We start from the raw sequence: 17,832 nt of genomic DNA, 5'->3' as shown, positions 1-17,832 counted from the left end.
TCGTCTTCAGTGACACAATTCAAACCACCACCACCACCAACAATAGAACTGTTTAAAGAATCGGGGCCAGTGAGAACGCTCAGCAATTGAGGGCACTTGCTACCACACCTGACAAACAAGAGTTCGATCCCTGGAATCCACATGGTAAAATGGATGAACTGACAGCCACAAGTTTTCCTCAACATGTGCGCTGTGGCGTGAATGATTACACATGCACACACTTGAGCATACACACAATGAATTACTGATTAATTAATGCAAACATTTTTAAAGAACCAGTGGCAGCCTCTTGAGTACCTGGCACAAAAGAATCAAAAGCAACTAATTTATTCAGAAAAAAGAAAAAGAAAGAGAAGAAAGGGAGGATGATGTGGGATGCCCTTCTGGATGCTGCACATATGTGTTGCTTTCACTGCTTGATGAATAAAACTGTTTCCGCCAATGGCCAGGAAAAAATATAGCTAGGTGGGAAATCCAAACTAAGAGGCAGAGAGAAGGAAGACAGAGTCAGGGAGATGCCATGTAGTCATTGAAGGAGGAACATGCTGGAGTATCACCAGCAAGGTACAGCCTCATGGCAATACACAGATTATAGAAATGAGTTGATTTACTTGTGAGAGCTAGTCAGTAATATGTCTGAGCAATTGGCTGAACAATTTTAGTTGATATTAAACCTCTGAGTGTTATCTTATAAGCAGCTGCGGGGACCCACGAGCAGGAAAGAAATTGGTCCAGGGGCACCGGGTGAGGGGGGGGGCAGAGAAAAATATTCAACTACAGGGGAGGAACGAGGAAGGGAAGCAAAGAGATGGGATAGGGAAAGAGGGAAGAAGAGGTGGGAGAGGAGGGAGGAAAAGAAGGAAGAGGAAGAGGAAGGGGAGAGGGTAGGATGGGATGGGAAAGAAGGAGGAAGGGAGGGGATAGAGAGGAAGGAGGGGAGGGGAGAGGAGAGAAGAATAAAAGAAAAGTGAAAGAACCAACACAGACCACATACTAATTCTCTCAAGTCACCCAACTGTCCTTGGGAAGAAATTTTATACAGAACTGTAGAAGTAAAGGAACTTGTTTACAAAAGACGCATCAGATGGCTATGACTATTGAAAAACACTGTACATCCCACTATATGAATGAGACCAAGAACTCTATCTTATTTCCAAGAAAAAGTTAAATCTTTCTTGAAAGGGGAATATAACTACATTTCAAGTGGCAAATTGGTCATGTATCCTTGAGCATACTTACATGACAAAGATAATACAATTTTTTTCTTTTCATTTATTTGGTGTGTTTGTGTGTGTGTGTGTGTGTGTGTGTGTGTGTGTGTGTGTGTATGTGTGTGTGAAGGTGTATACATAGGCCAGGGGAGGGTGATGTGTCTTTCTCTATCACCCTACACCTTGCTCCCTTGAGATAGGTCTCTCACTAAACTGACAGCTCAGGAAGGCTGCTTGGCCACCAAACTCCCAGGAGTCACCTGTCAACACTGAGGTCACAGTTACTGTCTAGCTTTTACATAGGACCTGGGAATCCGGATTGAGGTCCCTCTTCTTTCAAAGCAAATGCTCTTACCCACTCAGACATTTGCCCAGCCCTCCCCCTTTAAATTACATTTTTAATATAGTCAGAATCAAACCAATGTCAGGTGTACCTGGCCAAGAAACAAAAACAGTAATCAGTGGTTCCAATTACTCCAAACTGTGAGACCAGTGAGCCCAAAGCACAGTCTCAGTTCGCAGCCTGTGACGCTCTACGTGTTTTGCTTTGCATTGCTTTCTTTGGTTTTGGAGACAGACTCTCTCTCTCTCTCTAGCCCTGAATATCCTGGAACTGGCTATATAGACAAGGTTAGCCTCAAACTCATTGAGATCTACCTTTCTCAGTATTAAAGGTATACACCATCACACCCAGAGGTAGGTGTGTGTGTGTGTGTGTGTGTGTGTGTGTGTGTGTGTGTGTGTGTGTAAGTCACTATAACATATACAGGCTAGAAAATTAGAATAGGCTTTTTTTTTTCTTTTTTCTTTTTCTAATTTTTCGAGACAGGGTTTAGAATAGGCTCTTAAATTCCTACTGGGATTTCTATACAGAAGAAATCCTACTGTGTAGAGAATCATGGACAAAGCTGTCAGCCATCAACAAATCTGGATGCCCTTCTAAAATGACCAGGAACAGGTTAAGATAGAAAACTAATAAGTCAATGTGCACTAAACTCCAAGTTGAGTCATTCCTGAGTAGGCAAGTAAAGACTACCACTGACTCGAAAGAGGAAAATAAAAATACAGTATTTAATCTTTACAGAAAACAAACACACAAACAAACAAACAGACCCTGAGCTTGCAGGCTTCACAGAGGGACAGTTCGGGGTGTACAAGCCCCTGGGAAGGTGGGGGGGGGGGGAGGAAGCACTCCATAGTGGACAGGCTGGCATGGCACAAGGAACAATTGGCTTTTATGACTCACTTTCTGGCCTGATCACAGGTTTTCCTTCTTCCTCCATAACGTATAACAATTACAGGAAGGAAAAGGAAGAGTGGAAATAAGATCCCATAGTTCACTTAAAGTGTCCCAGTAGAGCTTAGTTTTCCTGACTACTGAGAGGCCACGACTGCCTTTGTGGAAAGTGGCAAAACCCTGCAGTCATGCCGGGCCTCCTCCACACCCAGTTGGATTTCAGATGTAGACCGTCTTACCATCCAGAAGGCAATCGAAATGAAGGCACTGCAAGTATTCCCTCTCTCTCATGAAGCCATTCAAAGGAGTCGCCCAACCTTCCGCCAAAACCTGCACCCACTGCATATCCACCTAGGAAATTAGATCGTAAATAAAAAAACACTTATTTCATGTACTTATTTCATTGTACAGGCAGCAAAACGTGTTATGCATTTGATTTCAAAAGCAATGGCAACACACATGTCAGCAGAGGCTGTGGATCCTACAAACTGAAGAAAGAACAGGAACCCCTGGAGAACAAAGTGTTCCTCTATCCCATCTGTGACGCCCTACCCTCCACTTACTTCCATCGGGGACAGCCTCCCCCAAGCCAGTGGTTCTCAAACGCTACTGTGTTTCTGACAACCTCTGGGAGGAGTTTACAATGCTGACTGCCAGATGGGCCTGGTGGGGCGAACTTAATCCTAACACTTGGGAGGCAGAGACAGATGAGCAGATCTCTGCGTTTAAGTGCAGCCTGGGATAGATAGCAAGCTTCAAGTGAAGCCAGGCTGTATGGAGAGAGCCTGTCACAAAGCAAGCAAACAAATACATATTGCTTCACATTCAATTTCCAAGGCAGTGGAAATCTTCTAACTCTGTCGAGTTCCTAGAACTGCTGTCAGTGAAGATCTGGAAGCTGCATGCTGATGGTCACTATCCCCCTTTCCTCCTTGTTTGGTTTGTTTGTTTGTTTTGTTTTGTTTGTTTATCGAAGCAGGGTTTTGCTTTGTAGCCCTGCCTGTCCTGGTAAATCACTTTGTAGACCAGGCTGTTCTCAAACTCAAGGAGATCCACCTGTCTCTGCCTCCTGAGTGCTAGTATTAAAGGTACGTACCGCCACCACCCGACTGACAGTCACTACCCTAAACCAAAAGATACTTTACATAAAATATTTACCAATAAGTCTCTTCCCCAGACAGTAACTGCATCTTACAAAGACCACTATTGCTTAAACTTCCAGACTTGTGGTTACATCCCAACAGAACAGTAAAAAACAGGTGAACTGCATACTTCATACGGCAATGGATCCCCAATGAGAAAAGACTATGCCCAAGGGCCATGGTGTGCAAGGAAACAGCAAACAACATGGGGAATTACACAGCCTCGATTCATAAGCCTTTCCTAAACCCATGATAGTGACTGTTGCTTATCTCAGTCTAGATGGCATCTGTTAGGCACTAAATGCCTGTATTCCTGAGAACTTCCTTACTTGAAGCCTTGGCCTTCCATATGACTAAAGGAATTTTTGAGGAAGCTGGGAATGGGCGACCAGCAGTGTGCCTTGTGGGTGGGTGCCAGACACTGAATCCACACGCTCCCGGACTGAAGGACGCTCTCCTTCAGGGTTCTGCAGTGCCGTACACCTCCAGGTAGATCTCTCTCTCTCTGTGCAAACTACGGTCCTTCTCCATGGCCACTGCCACAGCCCCGCTTTACACCATCCCTCCGACACTCGTCCACCTCACACGGGTCACACGCAGCCCATTTAAAGCAACTCTGACCAAAGAAGTGAACAACTGTAGAGGAGCTTTTGTCCAGGCCAAGCTCAGTTCTCCACCCTCAGTACCAACCGAGAGGTGACGCTGCCTCACGTGTTCTAGATTCTTCTTGGTGTAAATGAAGAGTTGAAGGGAAAGCCAATTGCTACTCCATACTCTTATTTCTTACCCTTTGTGGGCTTTTGCTTGTTTTTTTTTTTTCTGTTTTTACAATATGTATAAATTATACAGCTCCAGTTTCCTAAGATTTGAGACTAGGTCAGTTTCCACTCTCATCCTGCTCAGTCTAAGTCAGGAACTGCTAATTGAGAAAGGCACCTAATGGTAGCATCAGACACAGATATACAACAGAACTATTCCTAATGTGTCCATTTTTCTTAATATAAGGGAGAGTCAAGTGTTGGACAGGAAATTGGGAAACATGGTTAAAGCAGTAAAAGTTCACTTTAATTATTATGGGTTAGCATTTCTTAATGTTTTAGAAACATTCCTTTCTCTCTTACGCCCCCAAATCTCACATAATCTTTGTCCTTTGATATTTCAAAATAAACAAATGTGACTAAAAGCAAATCAAAGTCACGGTACTGTGGGAATACTGTTCCCCATTAAACACATTCTCTATCCCTGGGAACTGTGATATATACCACAGCACCCTGACCTGCTACTGCCACCCCAACTTCAAACACAACCGCTAAACCCCACATTCATCAAGCTAACCGCTCCTCGGCCGGCTGAACCACTTGGTCTGAGAAGCAATGGAGAACTTACTTTATTGATTTTCAGTGCTGGTAATGCTTCTGCATCCGTTTTTGCCAAATGCAGTTTGTTCTCTGGCACATAGAGTTCTTTCACCTCATAGGAGGCGTCCACAGGGACGATATCCTGCACAGCGACAAGAGGGCAGTTAGACAGTAGATCCAGCTCTGCAGGCATCCCCAAACGGCATTTCAGGGAAGAGAAACCAGCATTGCTAGCAGAAAAGGGGGCTTTAGCACCATGTCCCCTCCTCAATTTCCCTAATGTTAGTCGGTCTATTCCCAAATAACAACTCACACTCAAGAAATCAGCATTATGCCCCATTACCTAATAGAAAAGAAAACATTCCTAGAATCTTCTATGTTTCAGATACACTGCGATGAAAATTTTAAACACAAGCAACCCATGTAAGACACCACCCCACCACTTTTCCCTATGGACCTTTTCCTTAGTGTCCCTGAAGCCACCATTTTCCTCATAAAATTCACATTTCAGAAGTGTCAGCTTCCTTTCCACAACCACTAAAAACTACTTTTTAAAAATGTTTTTGTTCTAACACCCCAAGGTTTCCTCTCCCTCCCCTCTTCCCAGTTCCTCCCCCACCCCACCCACACCCACCCCATCCACTGTTTCTCTTCAGATACAGGCAAGCCTTCCAGGGATATCAGGCGAAAAGTAGTGCTTTTTGATCCCACATGAAATAGAACTGCAGTCAAAATTCTAAGTGCTCACCTACGACACTAAGACAGGATCTCTTCCTGTTCGTCTCACAATACTGCACACGTGAGCACAGAGTGGAGAAAGGTGGTGCATGCAGGCAGTGTGTGTGTGTGTGTGTGTGTGAGAGAGAGAGAGAGAGAGAGAGAGAGAGAGAGAGAGAGAGAGAGAGAGAGAGACAGAGACAGAGACAGAGAGAGAGAGAGAGAGAGAGAGAACACAACCACTTATACTGCCACTAGGAGACATTCACAAGACTGGTTCCCAAGACACTACCGTGCCGTAATGAATTCTAAATGGGTTCAAGCACATTAACTCTTTTTAATATCATCTGCCAGGTCATTTCTCCCAGCACACAATATGGAACCAATTGTGGGTTTTTCATACATGTGTACAGGCAACACTTTGTTATTCGAAATAAAACAATTCTCAAGAGAATAAAAAAGATACAGCCAAAGCCTAGGGGAAAGTGTTGCCAAAATACACAAAGAATCTTAAAACACACAGGAAAAAAAATCCCATTTTCATAGGTTGGAATGCAGTCACCACAATACCACTGATATCCTTCACAGAGGTAAGAAAACAAACCTAAAAAACACTCAGAACCAGAAACTTCACCAACAGCCAGAAAGTCCTGAACCAACACCTCACCAAAGATACACAGATCATATAGAAGTCTATGAAAACACCAGCATCACACTGTCCCTGCCAAATGATCAAAATCCACAGCACAGATGGCAGACCAAGAACTTCCACCCACAGCTGGTGAGAACACAAAGACACAAATACTGTGTAAACCTAGGCACATCAAGCCAGGAGAAGAGCCAGAGGTGGCTTGCAAGCAATCACCTGAAAGAGGCCCAGGCTCAAAGGCATGATGCCCACTACACAGAATCAGTGTTAGCAGGAAGCTAAAACTTCTACTAAAAGATGTATTTTTTAAAAGCATGAAGCAACAATGATCAAAGTATTTCAAAATAAAATATTAATAGAAGAATCAAATTCTCTTTCTGGGAATATGCATGTGTGTACATGTTCATGCATGTATACACGTGTGTGAGAGTACACCCGGAAGCCAGAGGCCAACATCAGACATTTTTCTCAGTCATTCTCCATGTGCGTGTGCGTGTGTGTGTGTGTGTGTGTGTGTGTGTGTGTGTGTGTGTGTATGCGCGCACACACACGCTCACCCATGAGCACCCTGAGGTCCACACTGGGTGCCTTCCTCCACCAGTCCCCACCTTATTTTCTGAGACAGGCTCTCTCACTGAACAGGGAGCTCGCTATTTTGCCAGACTGCCTATATGATAACACCCAGCACCCTCCTGTTTCTGCCTCCCGAGGCCTCCATTACAGGCCTGTGCTGCTGTGCCCAGCGTTTTATGTGGATACTGAAGGTGTAAGCACAGGTCTTCATGCTTGCGCAGCAAGCTCTTTTCTGACTGAGCCCAAAAATCAAAACTTTAAGGACGTACCCTACTCACAGTTAGTACCTGCCACGTAGCAGGTAACTTAGTCCGCTCGGCTAACGGTGGACTAAACATACAACAGCAGTGTTGCAGGTATCTGTGACCCAGTGGCTCCCCAACCATCTTAGTTTGAGTAGCACAACCTACAGATGTTTGTACAACATGCCTCGTCTAAGGGAAGAGCTGAAAGTGGCAGCTGTATCTGGTTCTATAGCAAAAGAGGAAAATATTAGTAAGGCTAAGTTACATGTCTATGCCAAAAGAGGTCCATGAAGACCAGGGGTAGCTGTTTACACAACCCTTATGGGGATCTGAGAATCCAGAACCAGTGGCCCACAGAGCCATCTTCTCTGATGCTCTGCTCCCACAATGGGGAAAAAAGCAGGTAGCAAAACCGGATTTCTCCTATGGTATATTCAAGGCCTCCAACTTCTCAGAATTAACCCAAGAGTAAGACTACACATACTGAAAAAGAAAAAATAAAATCAAAACCTACAGTGAGGGACCACAGCCAGTCTGGCCCCACAACCTCACTCCTGAAGCAGAGAAACATTTCTGAGAGACCTCTGCCCCTCAAGTGCCCCGCTAACCAAGGAGGAAACAGGAAGCAAGCACATAAGGCACAAACTGCCCAGCACAACTGTCCATGAACCTCCCAGACATTCCATATTTCATGGCAGACAGTTATGCTGTATTTACTGAGAAGACTATCTGAAGTCATTAAAGAAAAAAGGGAACCAAGGCGGCCCAGCTGCTCCAGCTGCTCCAGTCTGACTTGGTGGATGTCACATGCAATCCTCACATACACACATGAACCCACACCAAAGAAGGTTTGTGTCAGCTTTACGGAGGGAGGGGTACGACAGGTCAGCTCTCAGTTTATATGGAATGCCGGGCTTTAAGAATGCGGTTGTCAGAAGAGGAAAATCACACATAGAAGGAAAAGAAAAATCTAGTCAGATAGACAGCTTAGGCGTAGCTCTCTGCATTTACTTTAAATGTGAGAAGGGCACTTGGTAGGCAGGTGACCTGTATCCTTCTGTGTGTGTGTCACTGTCATTTGCCTGGTGTCCCGCTTAAGTGTTCTCAGCCGTGGATGCGGTACAGAGCAAAAGGCCTGTCAGCAGTCTCTGCCAAGCTTCAACTGGAAAGGGAAAGTCCAGGATCACTTTCCCGGGGGACAGTGGGCATGCACAAAACAGCTGCACACACCCCACACGCTCAGTTGGACACACGAGACACCAAAGGCACACTCAGGCATACATACTCTTGCCAGCTACGAAATAAAGAACTGAAATCCTACACAGGAAAGATGCTAAGAGTAACCAATTATAGACAAGACCAGGTACTCGTTAGGCTTCCTGAAGAGAGAGTACAGGGAGGCTCACAGAATGGACAGGAAGTCAGTAAACTAGTCACAAAATTTAAGGAACACATTTTCAAACCAAGAAGAGACAGAAGGTGGCAGGAGTCCGTACGTCAGTTATTTCTGATGTTCTTACTGTTGCGACGAAACAGAGGAAGACACGAACATTCTTTGCCTAACACTAGGTGATCTGTTTCTTCAGTTCTAAATACACAGCCCTGACAAGCTTCCTCACCTCACCACCTGGTTTCTCCTTTTCCTCAACCACTTAAAAAACATCCAGACACCCATTCCCCAGCGATGTTGTAAGAATAAGACATCATGGTGTCTGAACTGTAGGGCTAATACTTACAGAGATATGACCTCAACACACTGTTGTAAAGGCTTCATGGCCTAACACCTACCTGTCAAGGCAGAAGAAATTATGCTATCTGCCCCTCCACAAAGGAGGAACCTAAGGCCCAAGAGATGAACAAGCCCTGCTATACTGTTTTCCACTGCACTTAGCACATGGGTAATAAATGATGATGACAATAATACTCACTAGAATCGTACACGAGGAACCACACCTAAGTTCCTGCTGTCAGTCTGTTAACTCGGAGTTCTCAGAAAAATCTAAGGTGGGTTCTATTATCAGTTCTGTTTCACGCAGGAAAGCAGTGAGGCCAGAAATCAAATTTTCCCAAGGCCATAAAATTGAATTGATAGGTGCTAGAGCTGGAAGTTCAACTTTAAAGGTATCCTTCAGTGTTTCCCCACAGAAACTAAGTCAGAAGACTTTGTCACACACATTGTTTCAGCAAACATGCAAGTTTAATCATGTGCTGCTTTCAAATATCAACAGGGAGCTATAATCATTTTTTTCAAGATCAAGAAGAAAAGTGTCATGTTTTATTTTTAAGTCAAAATAACTTTTCATCACAAACATTCAACAAAATCCCTCCCTTTGCAGATTCATATCTAACAATATTCATAAAATTCATTTTAGCCTTACAATATGGGTGTGTGATTCTTCTGGTGGATAACCAATGCTAAATAAAAGGTCAAGAGTCTGCCATTGTTTTCTTCTGGAAAGATAAAGTTAGTATTTCTGGAATTAGCACAAACACAATGGCATGAGTCAAGGGGAAGAAGGAACATCTGCTCAGTGGAAGAGAGCCTGTGTAGACTTTGGGTAGAGATGAGGCAACTGATTATCAGAAACACAAAGAGAACCTTAAAAATGCAGACACAGGGCTGGAGAAATGGCTCAATACTTAAGAGTACTGGCTGCTCTTCCAGAAGATCTGGATTCAATTCCAAGCACCCACATGGCAGCTCACAGCCATCTGTAACTCCAGTTTCAGAGGATCCAATGCCTTCTTCTGGCACCGGGCACACACATGCTGCCCAGACATACAAGCAGACGAAACACCCATACATATTTTCTTATGTTGAATGTAGACATAGCCAGTTCCTAGCACATTCTAGTGACAAACCTCAGTCTCCAAAAACACCACTAAACACCTGAAAGGACCAATACCACCTCAAAGTACGTGTGGATGCCGAGAGAGCAGAAGGTGGAGTCCCTGTCACATGAAATGATTGCTTATTTTGGGACTCCGAAGGACTCCCACAGCCTCACCTAGCAAACAGAAGAACTGTGCCATTGTTATCATTCATATAATCCCCTTTATTTCAGCAACTGAAACAAAAGACAGCGCACAAGGCTGGCCAGAGAAAGTCTTCCTATGACTGGACACCTCACCCCTTCTGAGAGGCTCCAGTGCTCCAGGTGAGACTAATAGGGTCCTGGGCTGCTCGTGTGTCCTGGGCAGAGGCCAGTGAACAGTTTACATATTACACATCACCCTGCATGAGGGCCGAGTTCCAGACCTCCGAGGACAGAAATACTAGATGTTATGAATGCAAATACTCATTTGATTTAAAATGCAAGATGGATACAAAACTTTGTTTTAATTGATTCAACACTATACATGATCGATGTATGCAGCATCTACATCCTTGTCTGGGCCACTGTGAGCAGGACAAATAATCACCATCTAAAACTAGCGATTCTTGTCCTCTCATCTGGATCCTCCTGTAGCAGCCGAGCCTTTTAATAAACAGTGAGTCCACACTTCACATTTTTTCCTCAACGTATTTGCTACACTTCTCCTGGAGCCAGATCTGCTCAACAGACTGAATGCTGGGCTCGCTCACATTTTCATGCAACTATTTTGCTTCTATTATCTCAACTCCATGCATCTAAAGCACGAGCAAACGACATTCTGGCAGCACTTTAAAACTGAGCTACAAAGTCTGGTTTTTATGTGCAGTATAAAATCCATTTAGAGCACTAAACCACCATTTTGTAAGAAGACAAACCTTTAAATAATTTATAGCACTAGTAAATCCAGAGTTCCTGGTAGATTTAAAGACAGCATTTAAAATATCACTTTAGATTAAAACCAGCGGCAAGAAGCCTACTCCCTTGTGCGCTAACAGAGCAAGTTAAAACGCAATACGAGCAGGCCATCTAGTGACCACTCAAGGGTACGAGCAGGCCATCTAGTGACCACTCAAGGGTTAGTGAAAAGAAAAGGCGAAGTCTCACGCTTGCTTGTCTTCTGTAATTCTTGAGTAAATGCACACGAAACGAAGCAGGTTAAGAAAGCAAAGGCCCTTTGACTAAATGCTGTGGCATGTATTCTTTATCTGAATGACTATATCACACAGCCAGACTGAAAGAGAAATCAGAATCTTTAGTACCCATGTAACCAAAGGCCTCATAGAGGCAGCATCCACTTTCCTTGAACATGAAAAATGAGCATTTATCTTCCTCGTTGGCAATGAGTTAAGAATACCAGGTAGAATTCATCTCAGAAGAGTCTCCCCAAATCACGGCTGATAAGAGAATGCCCCATCTGCCATTATTCCCACGGGCACAACCTTCTCCAGCTCCTTCAGACCACCAGCTTCTCTCTATCACAAAGACACACAGTGGGAAATAGACTATATATTTATTTGGTCCTTGTCCCCAGTTCCTAACAGATCTACAAGCTTTGAATCTTCTAAGTTACAATGTCTTTCATACAGAGAGACTTTTAGTGTGTGTCCTGAACAGCTTCAAGATGGAATTTTGTCACCAGAATTCTGGATTACCTCGTTGCAGGTTGGTAACTTTCAACTTCAACTCAAGCCTCCATAAGAACCCCTAAACAAGAGTTCAAAGGCTCCTGATTGCTATACATGTGGAGGTGCTAAGAGAGGGGCAGCCTAAAGAAGCCATGAAAACTTGGTTCCCTACACCCCATGCTACCCTAGACATCTCTTCCATCAAACTGTCCCTAAACTGATAATAAACCATCAACGATCAATAAAGAGCTATGCTGAGTTATTCTGACCAATTATAAAGCTTAAGGAGAGGAGCCCTGAGTTATATAAACAGTTGGGCAGAATGGCAGGTGACCTAGACCACCGCATTCAGGACTCATGTCTGAACAGGCAATCTTCTGAGTTTGGGTCCTTATCCTGTAAGCCAAACTAACGCCAGAAAGGATAAGAATTGAGCTGAGCTGCTGGGATGCTCCAATGATATCAGAGGTAAGAAAATTGGCCACTGTAAGGAAAATCAATCAAACAAAAGTCCTTAGAACTGAACCCGAAGGAGAGGTAAAATGTCCCTTAGTTTATTTCAGAAATAAAGTTGTCATTATAAAGCAGCATTGTGATTTATTAGGATCCCAAGCAAGGAGGGAACCTCACGCACACGAGATAAAAAAAGCTGCCACAGGAAGTTGCTGGAACACAGACAAAATACTTGTGCAATACCTGTCCACCTTGGACTGCATACCACACGTGGGAATGATCCTTGCAGCCAAGGACAACTGTTTCAAGCCGACTTATAAAATCTCCTCACTTAACCTTTAAAAAGCCCTGTCTTGCTGTAAGGTGTGGTAGCGCACACCTTCAATCCCAGCACTCCAGAGACAGAGGCAGGCGGAGCTCTATCAGTTGGAGGCCAGCCTGATCTACACAGCAAGTGCCAGGTAGCCAGGGAGCTCTTATCTAAAACAGCAGTAATAATAGTAATAATAATAATAGATAAAACTCACAGGGACATTTCTCAGTGGCTAAGAACACTTGCAGCTCTTTCAAAGGACCCAAATTCAGTTGCTAACACCCATGCTGGGTGGCTCACAACCACCTGTAATTCTAGCTCCAGGGGACACAATGCCTTCTGCCAACCTCTGTGGGCATGCAGGCATGCACGTGAGTGCATGAGTGTGCTTGAACACACACACCATTGAACAAAAATAGCCTACAAAGACCTTATTTCTCACCATGTAGAAAATTTCATCCTCTCTAGACTCAAACCTGGGAAGCTTCTTTCTCTGCATAATGAACATCTTTTCCAAGCCAGGCTTTGTCCTTGGCTTTCTTTAGAGTATTTTTAAAGTATTTTAAAAAAATATTCAGTCTTTCTAAGACCAACGAAGTGCCTTTCTTGCCATTTCTTAATTTCATCTACACTCAGGAATCAACTAGCAAGGAACACGAAAGGGAATCAGATAAAAGATTCATATTTCAGTAACACACTAAAAAGAGGAGTAATTATAATCTAGAAATGATGGCACATTAGAAAAACCCAAGTGTGGGCTGCAGAGTCCACCCTGTGACAGTGTCAACCCCACCTGACTGGACTCTGCTGAGCTCCGTCACAAACCCAACCCTGCTTCTCATCAGTAAAACGGTGACAGCTATAAATGCTCCCCGGGGCTTTAAAACATATGAATTCACCAAGACCACAGACATACCTACCACACAGTCTAACACAGAAACAAGAGGCCTGACGCGTTATTCACGGCGCTCACCTTTGTTCCCGCGAGTCTCTTCTGGCACAGTTATACTCGGACACACGGCGTGTGAGTCGGAACCAGTCTTCACACCGCCACTCCAGGCATACACTGGAAACCGACTGGGTTGTCCCCCTCGGCTTTAAATCAGCGCTGCACTCATTCATCCCCTCCCCCTCCAATCTACTTCAGACTCCACCACGCACTCTCCTCTGCCCACCTGTGGGCAATCTCACACACATCGTTGCAATCGTAAAGAAGGTGAACTGCGCTTCCTGCCCCTGGCTGGGCTGAGTGCGCATTATACCAAGCACCATTCCACGGGAAAGCAGCGTGCATCCCACCAACTAACCACTGTGACCTGGCATCTGTTCACCAGTTTCTCCATGTGCGATAAGGCTTGTCGGAGAGTCAGGTTTACTGGGGGACAATCAATAAGAATCCATGTTAAAACAGATGGAGTGTTGTCTGTGTGTCTTCGTCCAACTATAATTCTGAATTCCACATCATGCTACAAAAGAATCAGGATAAACTAATGTACGCATGGCAAGGACCGAACACGCAGGTCAGTAAAGCAACCGTACTATCTGGTCGGCTGCCATGCCCCAGTGTTTACTGTGGTGTCTACCACAGATGGCACTGAGTGGTCTCCAATTAACACGCTTCACCACGCACCACACAACATGCTGTCAGTGACGTCACTGGCTTAGGAAAGCAGTCGCTGAAATCCCTTTCCCCAAATAAGCATGATGCCAAGAAAACACATTACAGTAATGGGGCATTGGGTTTCTTCTCCACGGACACCCTGCTTTGTGATGAAAAACAACCTTCCTAAGAAAAGGTCTACGTTGAGCCCATACAGTCAGAATCACTTTCTAGACGTAGACTTGAGTGTAACAAGAAGACTTCTAAAAATAAAACCAAGGATACATAAAAATCGCTGTGAAATACCCAAAAGCGGAACCCTACACCGCCATAAGCAAATCTAATTGCTCTGAATTACTTCCAAGGCTTTTCATGTGTGAAATGAGACACACAGGCAGAACCGAGAGCAAAGACCTCTTAGGAATGCCAGAGAAATGGGGTGGGAGCACAAAGATTCAATGGCTAAGAGCACTGACTGTTCTTTCAAGACCTGGGTTTGAATCCCAGCACTCACGTGGTAGCTAACAACTGTCTGCAACTCTAATTCCAGGGGATTTGAGCTTCCAAGAGCATTGCACAAATACAGTCCAGACATATGTGCAGTGCTCACACTATACACATAAAAGAAAAATAAATAAATCTTTAATTTAAAAACAGACAAAGAAGAGGGTATTGGAAGATAAACTGGGAGGGAAACACGAGCCACTGCCCCAGTTTCTAAAGGTCGGAAAGAATCACCGTGAACAGCACTGAGCACTACACGTGTGCCCTTCATCTAACTCAGAGAACAGCTAGGGAAGGGGAATGCTATATCCCTAGGCCTCTTTTCGAGACACTGGGTGATGAAAGTGTCCAATTATCACATTGTCTGGCAAGCATAAGATAAAAAGGGCAATTAGTTCAATCTCTAATTAAGATGGAATAAATTAGGAGGAAGGCATTAACTAAGACTACAGAGATTAAGATAAACGGAAAGGGAAGGCCGAAGGAGGAATGGGGGAATGAGGGAATATACACTATACTAGAATACATAACAATACATACAAAGCTATGCATCTCAGAACCAAATATGTAAGAATTCTCAACACAAATCACCTTAATTCTGTGAGAAAAAAGGGGACAATCAGTAATAAAAAAGGAAATACTTAGATCAGACTTCAGAGAGATGATTCTGTGAATGACACATCATGAAATAAAAGGCAGAGAACGCAGGCGTGGTCAGAAAATCACCAAGGGGCACTGACCTGTCCTCTGACAGTGGGGAAACACGTCCAGCGCATGCTTTGCAGGTCCTGCAAGTCTGTGCTCATCCTACAGAGTGACTATGCAGACCCAAGCAGCCCTGTACAGAATGCACACTCTTGTGTGGGATGCTGGGTAGAAAGGACATAAGTGGACAACAGAACAGGCGGGATTTGGCTGAAGGGGGTGTGGGACTCTGCCAGTCCTAGGCTTAGAGAAGAACTGTGGGATCATCACAGAATAAACATGTAAGGAACAACACAAATCAACAACAAGCACAAAGCGTTAAAGGGGGGGATCAGAGACGACAGAGTCATGGGCAGATTTACACAGGCAAAGCATAAAATCCAAAGAATGCTTTTTCTAAATAGTGCCTCGAAGAAATGATGAGAAAATCAAAGAAAGGAGAAAAGAGGGTGATGCCAGCAGTAGTCAGCACACACCCAGCTGAACAGCCCCTACGTGGCTGACTTTAGCATCATCTGCAGTGCATATAACAGTACCTCTGCAGTTTCCTAGGAGTCTGCAAAACGCTGAAGGACTGCTGATTATACAGATAAAAATCATGAAATTAGACTACATACAACTCTTTAACTTTCATCTGACACAATTCAAGTAAAACAAAGGAAGTTCGATGTAGACAAATGTAACCACGCCTTATACTGAGTCTGAAGAATCGCTGACCCTGGAGAAACTGGAGCCTGTGGTACAATACAGGTGATTACCGACCAAATTCAACACTACGCCAACAGCATGACAGATACATCAAGATACGTCTACAACATAAGGATGTCCAGCCTTTTAACATTCCCATGCTACCTACACAGTCCACCTTTAAGGACCACACAACCAAATGATGAGACAAAATATTAACAATAATAATATGAATCCCCCCCCCAAAAAAAAACCTCAGAATGTTTTACTAAAGGTAATTTTATTTTTGAGCCACACTCATAGGTACCCTGGACCAAAGACTGGACAAGGAGGTGGGGGCAGGAGACAGTTTGGTGATGCAGCTCGGATACAATGATTGACTATCATGAGCAAAGCCCAGGGTTCAATCCCAGGACCACATAACCCAGACTTGGTGGTGGTGCACAACTGTACACTTAGGGCTCGAGAGGCAGAGGAACATCAAGAAGTTCAAGGTTATGCATTAATTATGTATTAATTAAGTTAGTTATGTATTATCCCCAGTTATGTATTAATTAAGTTCAAGGTCATCCCAGTTTTGTATTAATGCCAGCCTGAAATACAAATGAAAAAACATTATCTCAGGCCAGGGAGATGGCTCAGCAGATTAAGGTGCTTGCTGTCAATGCTGACAACCTGAGTTCAATCCTCAGAACCCACATAGGAGGAGGAGAGAACCAAATACAGTAAGCTGTCCTCTGACCTCCACAAGTGTTCCATGGCACACACCTCCCATACATATACACACAAAATAAACAAATAAATAATTAGGGAAAAACCACTATCTCAATCTTTGTTGTGTGCTCAGATCCAATATCCAGCACTTAATAAAGTTATGAGATAACCAAAAGTGGGAGGAAACCACCCACAGTCAAGTGTCGATGCCATCAAAGCTAGATCCAGAAATCACTGGAGTTCAACCATCAATCAGGACTTTAAATGGTGACGCTAACAGTAAATCCACTGATTCACAGGATCGGGTGGGATGTGGTCAGCATGCATGAGTCCCTGGAGACCTTCAGCAGAGATGAACATGACAAGGAAAAAAGCCAATGATGACAAAATTGGTTTTGGTTATAGTTTTGTTTGTTTTTATGTGTATGAGTGTTTTGCCCAGCATATATATCTGTGTATGATGTATGCGCATGGTACACTTGGGGGCCAGAAAAGGGCATCATCCCCCCTGGCTCTGAAGGTACAAGCAACTGTGGACCTCTGTGTGGGTGCTGGGAATTAAACCAAGGAGCTCTAGAAGGACAATCAATGTTCTCAACCACCAAGCCAACTCTCCAACCCCAAAACTGTTAGTTAATGATTATTACAGTTTAAAAGCTTGGGCAAGGCATGGTTATGCATACCTTTAAACCCAGCACTCAGGAAAGAGGCAGATGTCTGAGAGTTTGAGGCAAGCCCGACCTACATAGGGAGCACCAGGACAGCCAGAAATATAGAGAGAGCCTGTCTCAAAACTTAAAAAAAAATCCTTTATAAGCTTTCCAATATATTGAGTACAATAAAAAATCAAGAAACTTAAAAATAAATTAATTCAAATAATCAAAGCTACTTATTTACTGAAAAAAGCGGGGCATCTTTGAAATAATACCTCACTGTTTAACATATGGCTAACTGGAGCCCCCGCTGGAGAAGAGAGAACGGCGAGACTGATGCTCACACGCCGGACACTAAAGCCACAACCGCTACACATAGGTAAGCTGCTGTTGTCAGTTAAATGAAGATCCATTTTAAAGCAACGCAATGGCCATGAATTTTCACACATCAGCGAAGTGCTAGGTGGGTGGCACACACCCACCTGTAATCTCAGCACTGGGAAGCCAGAGGCAAGTTGATGAGCTCTAGGCCAGCCAGGGCAACACAGCAAGAGCCTGTCGCAGACAAAT

The 17,832-nt window shown here is 44.0% G+C and overlaps 1 protein-coding gene across 1 annotated transcript in view; it reads right to left on the bottom strand.

Moving 5' to 3' along the window:
• Papss1 (3'-phosphoadenosine 5'-phosphosulfate synthase 1) overlaps positions 1–17,832 on the bottom strand; it is a 67,028-nt gene that overhangs the window by 32,210 nt on the left and 16,986 nt on the right. Inside the window, exons 6-7 of the mRNA XM_038311329.1 lie at positions 4,977–5,090; positions 2,688–2,799 (exon numbers count right to left, since the gene is read on the bottom strand). Of these exons, the coding sequence (XP_038167257.1) occupies positions 2,688–2,799; positions 4,977–5,090 (226 nt within the window). The remainder of the gene's footprint in view (positions 1–2,687; positions 2,800–4,976; positions 5,091–17,832) is intronic.

The sequence above is a fragment of the Arvicola amphibius genome, chromosome 14 (assembly GCF_903992535.2).
Source record: "Arvicola amphibius chromosome 14, mArvAmp1.2, whole genome shotgun sequence".
NCBI classification, from domain to species: Eukaryota; Metazoa; Chordata; class Mammalia; order Rodentia; family Cricetidae; genus Arvicola; species Arvicola amphibius.
This window is presented reverse-complemented; position numbering and strand designations above follow the sequence as displayed.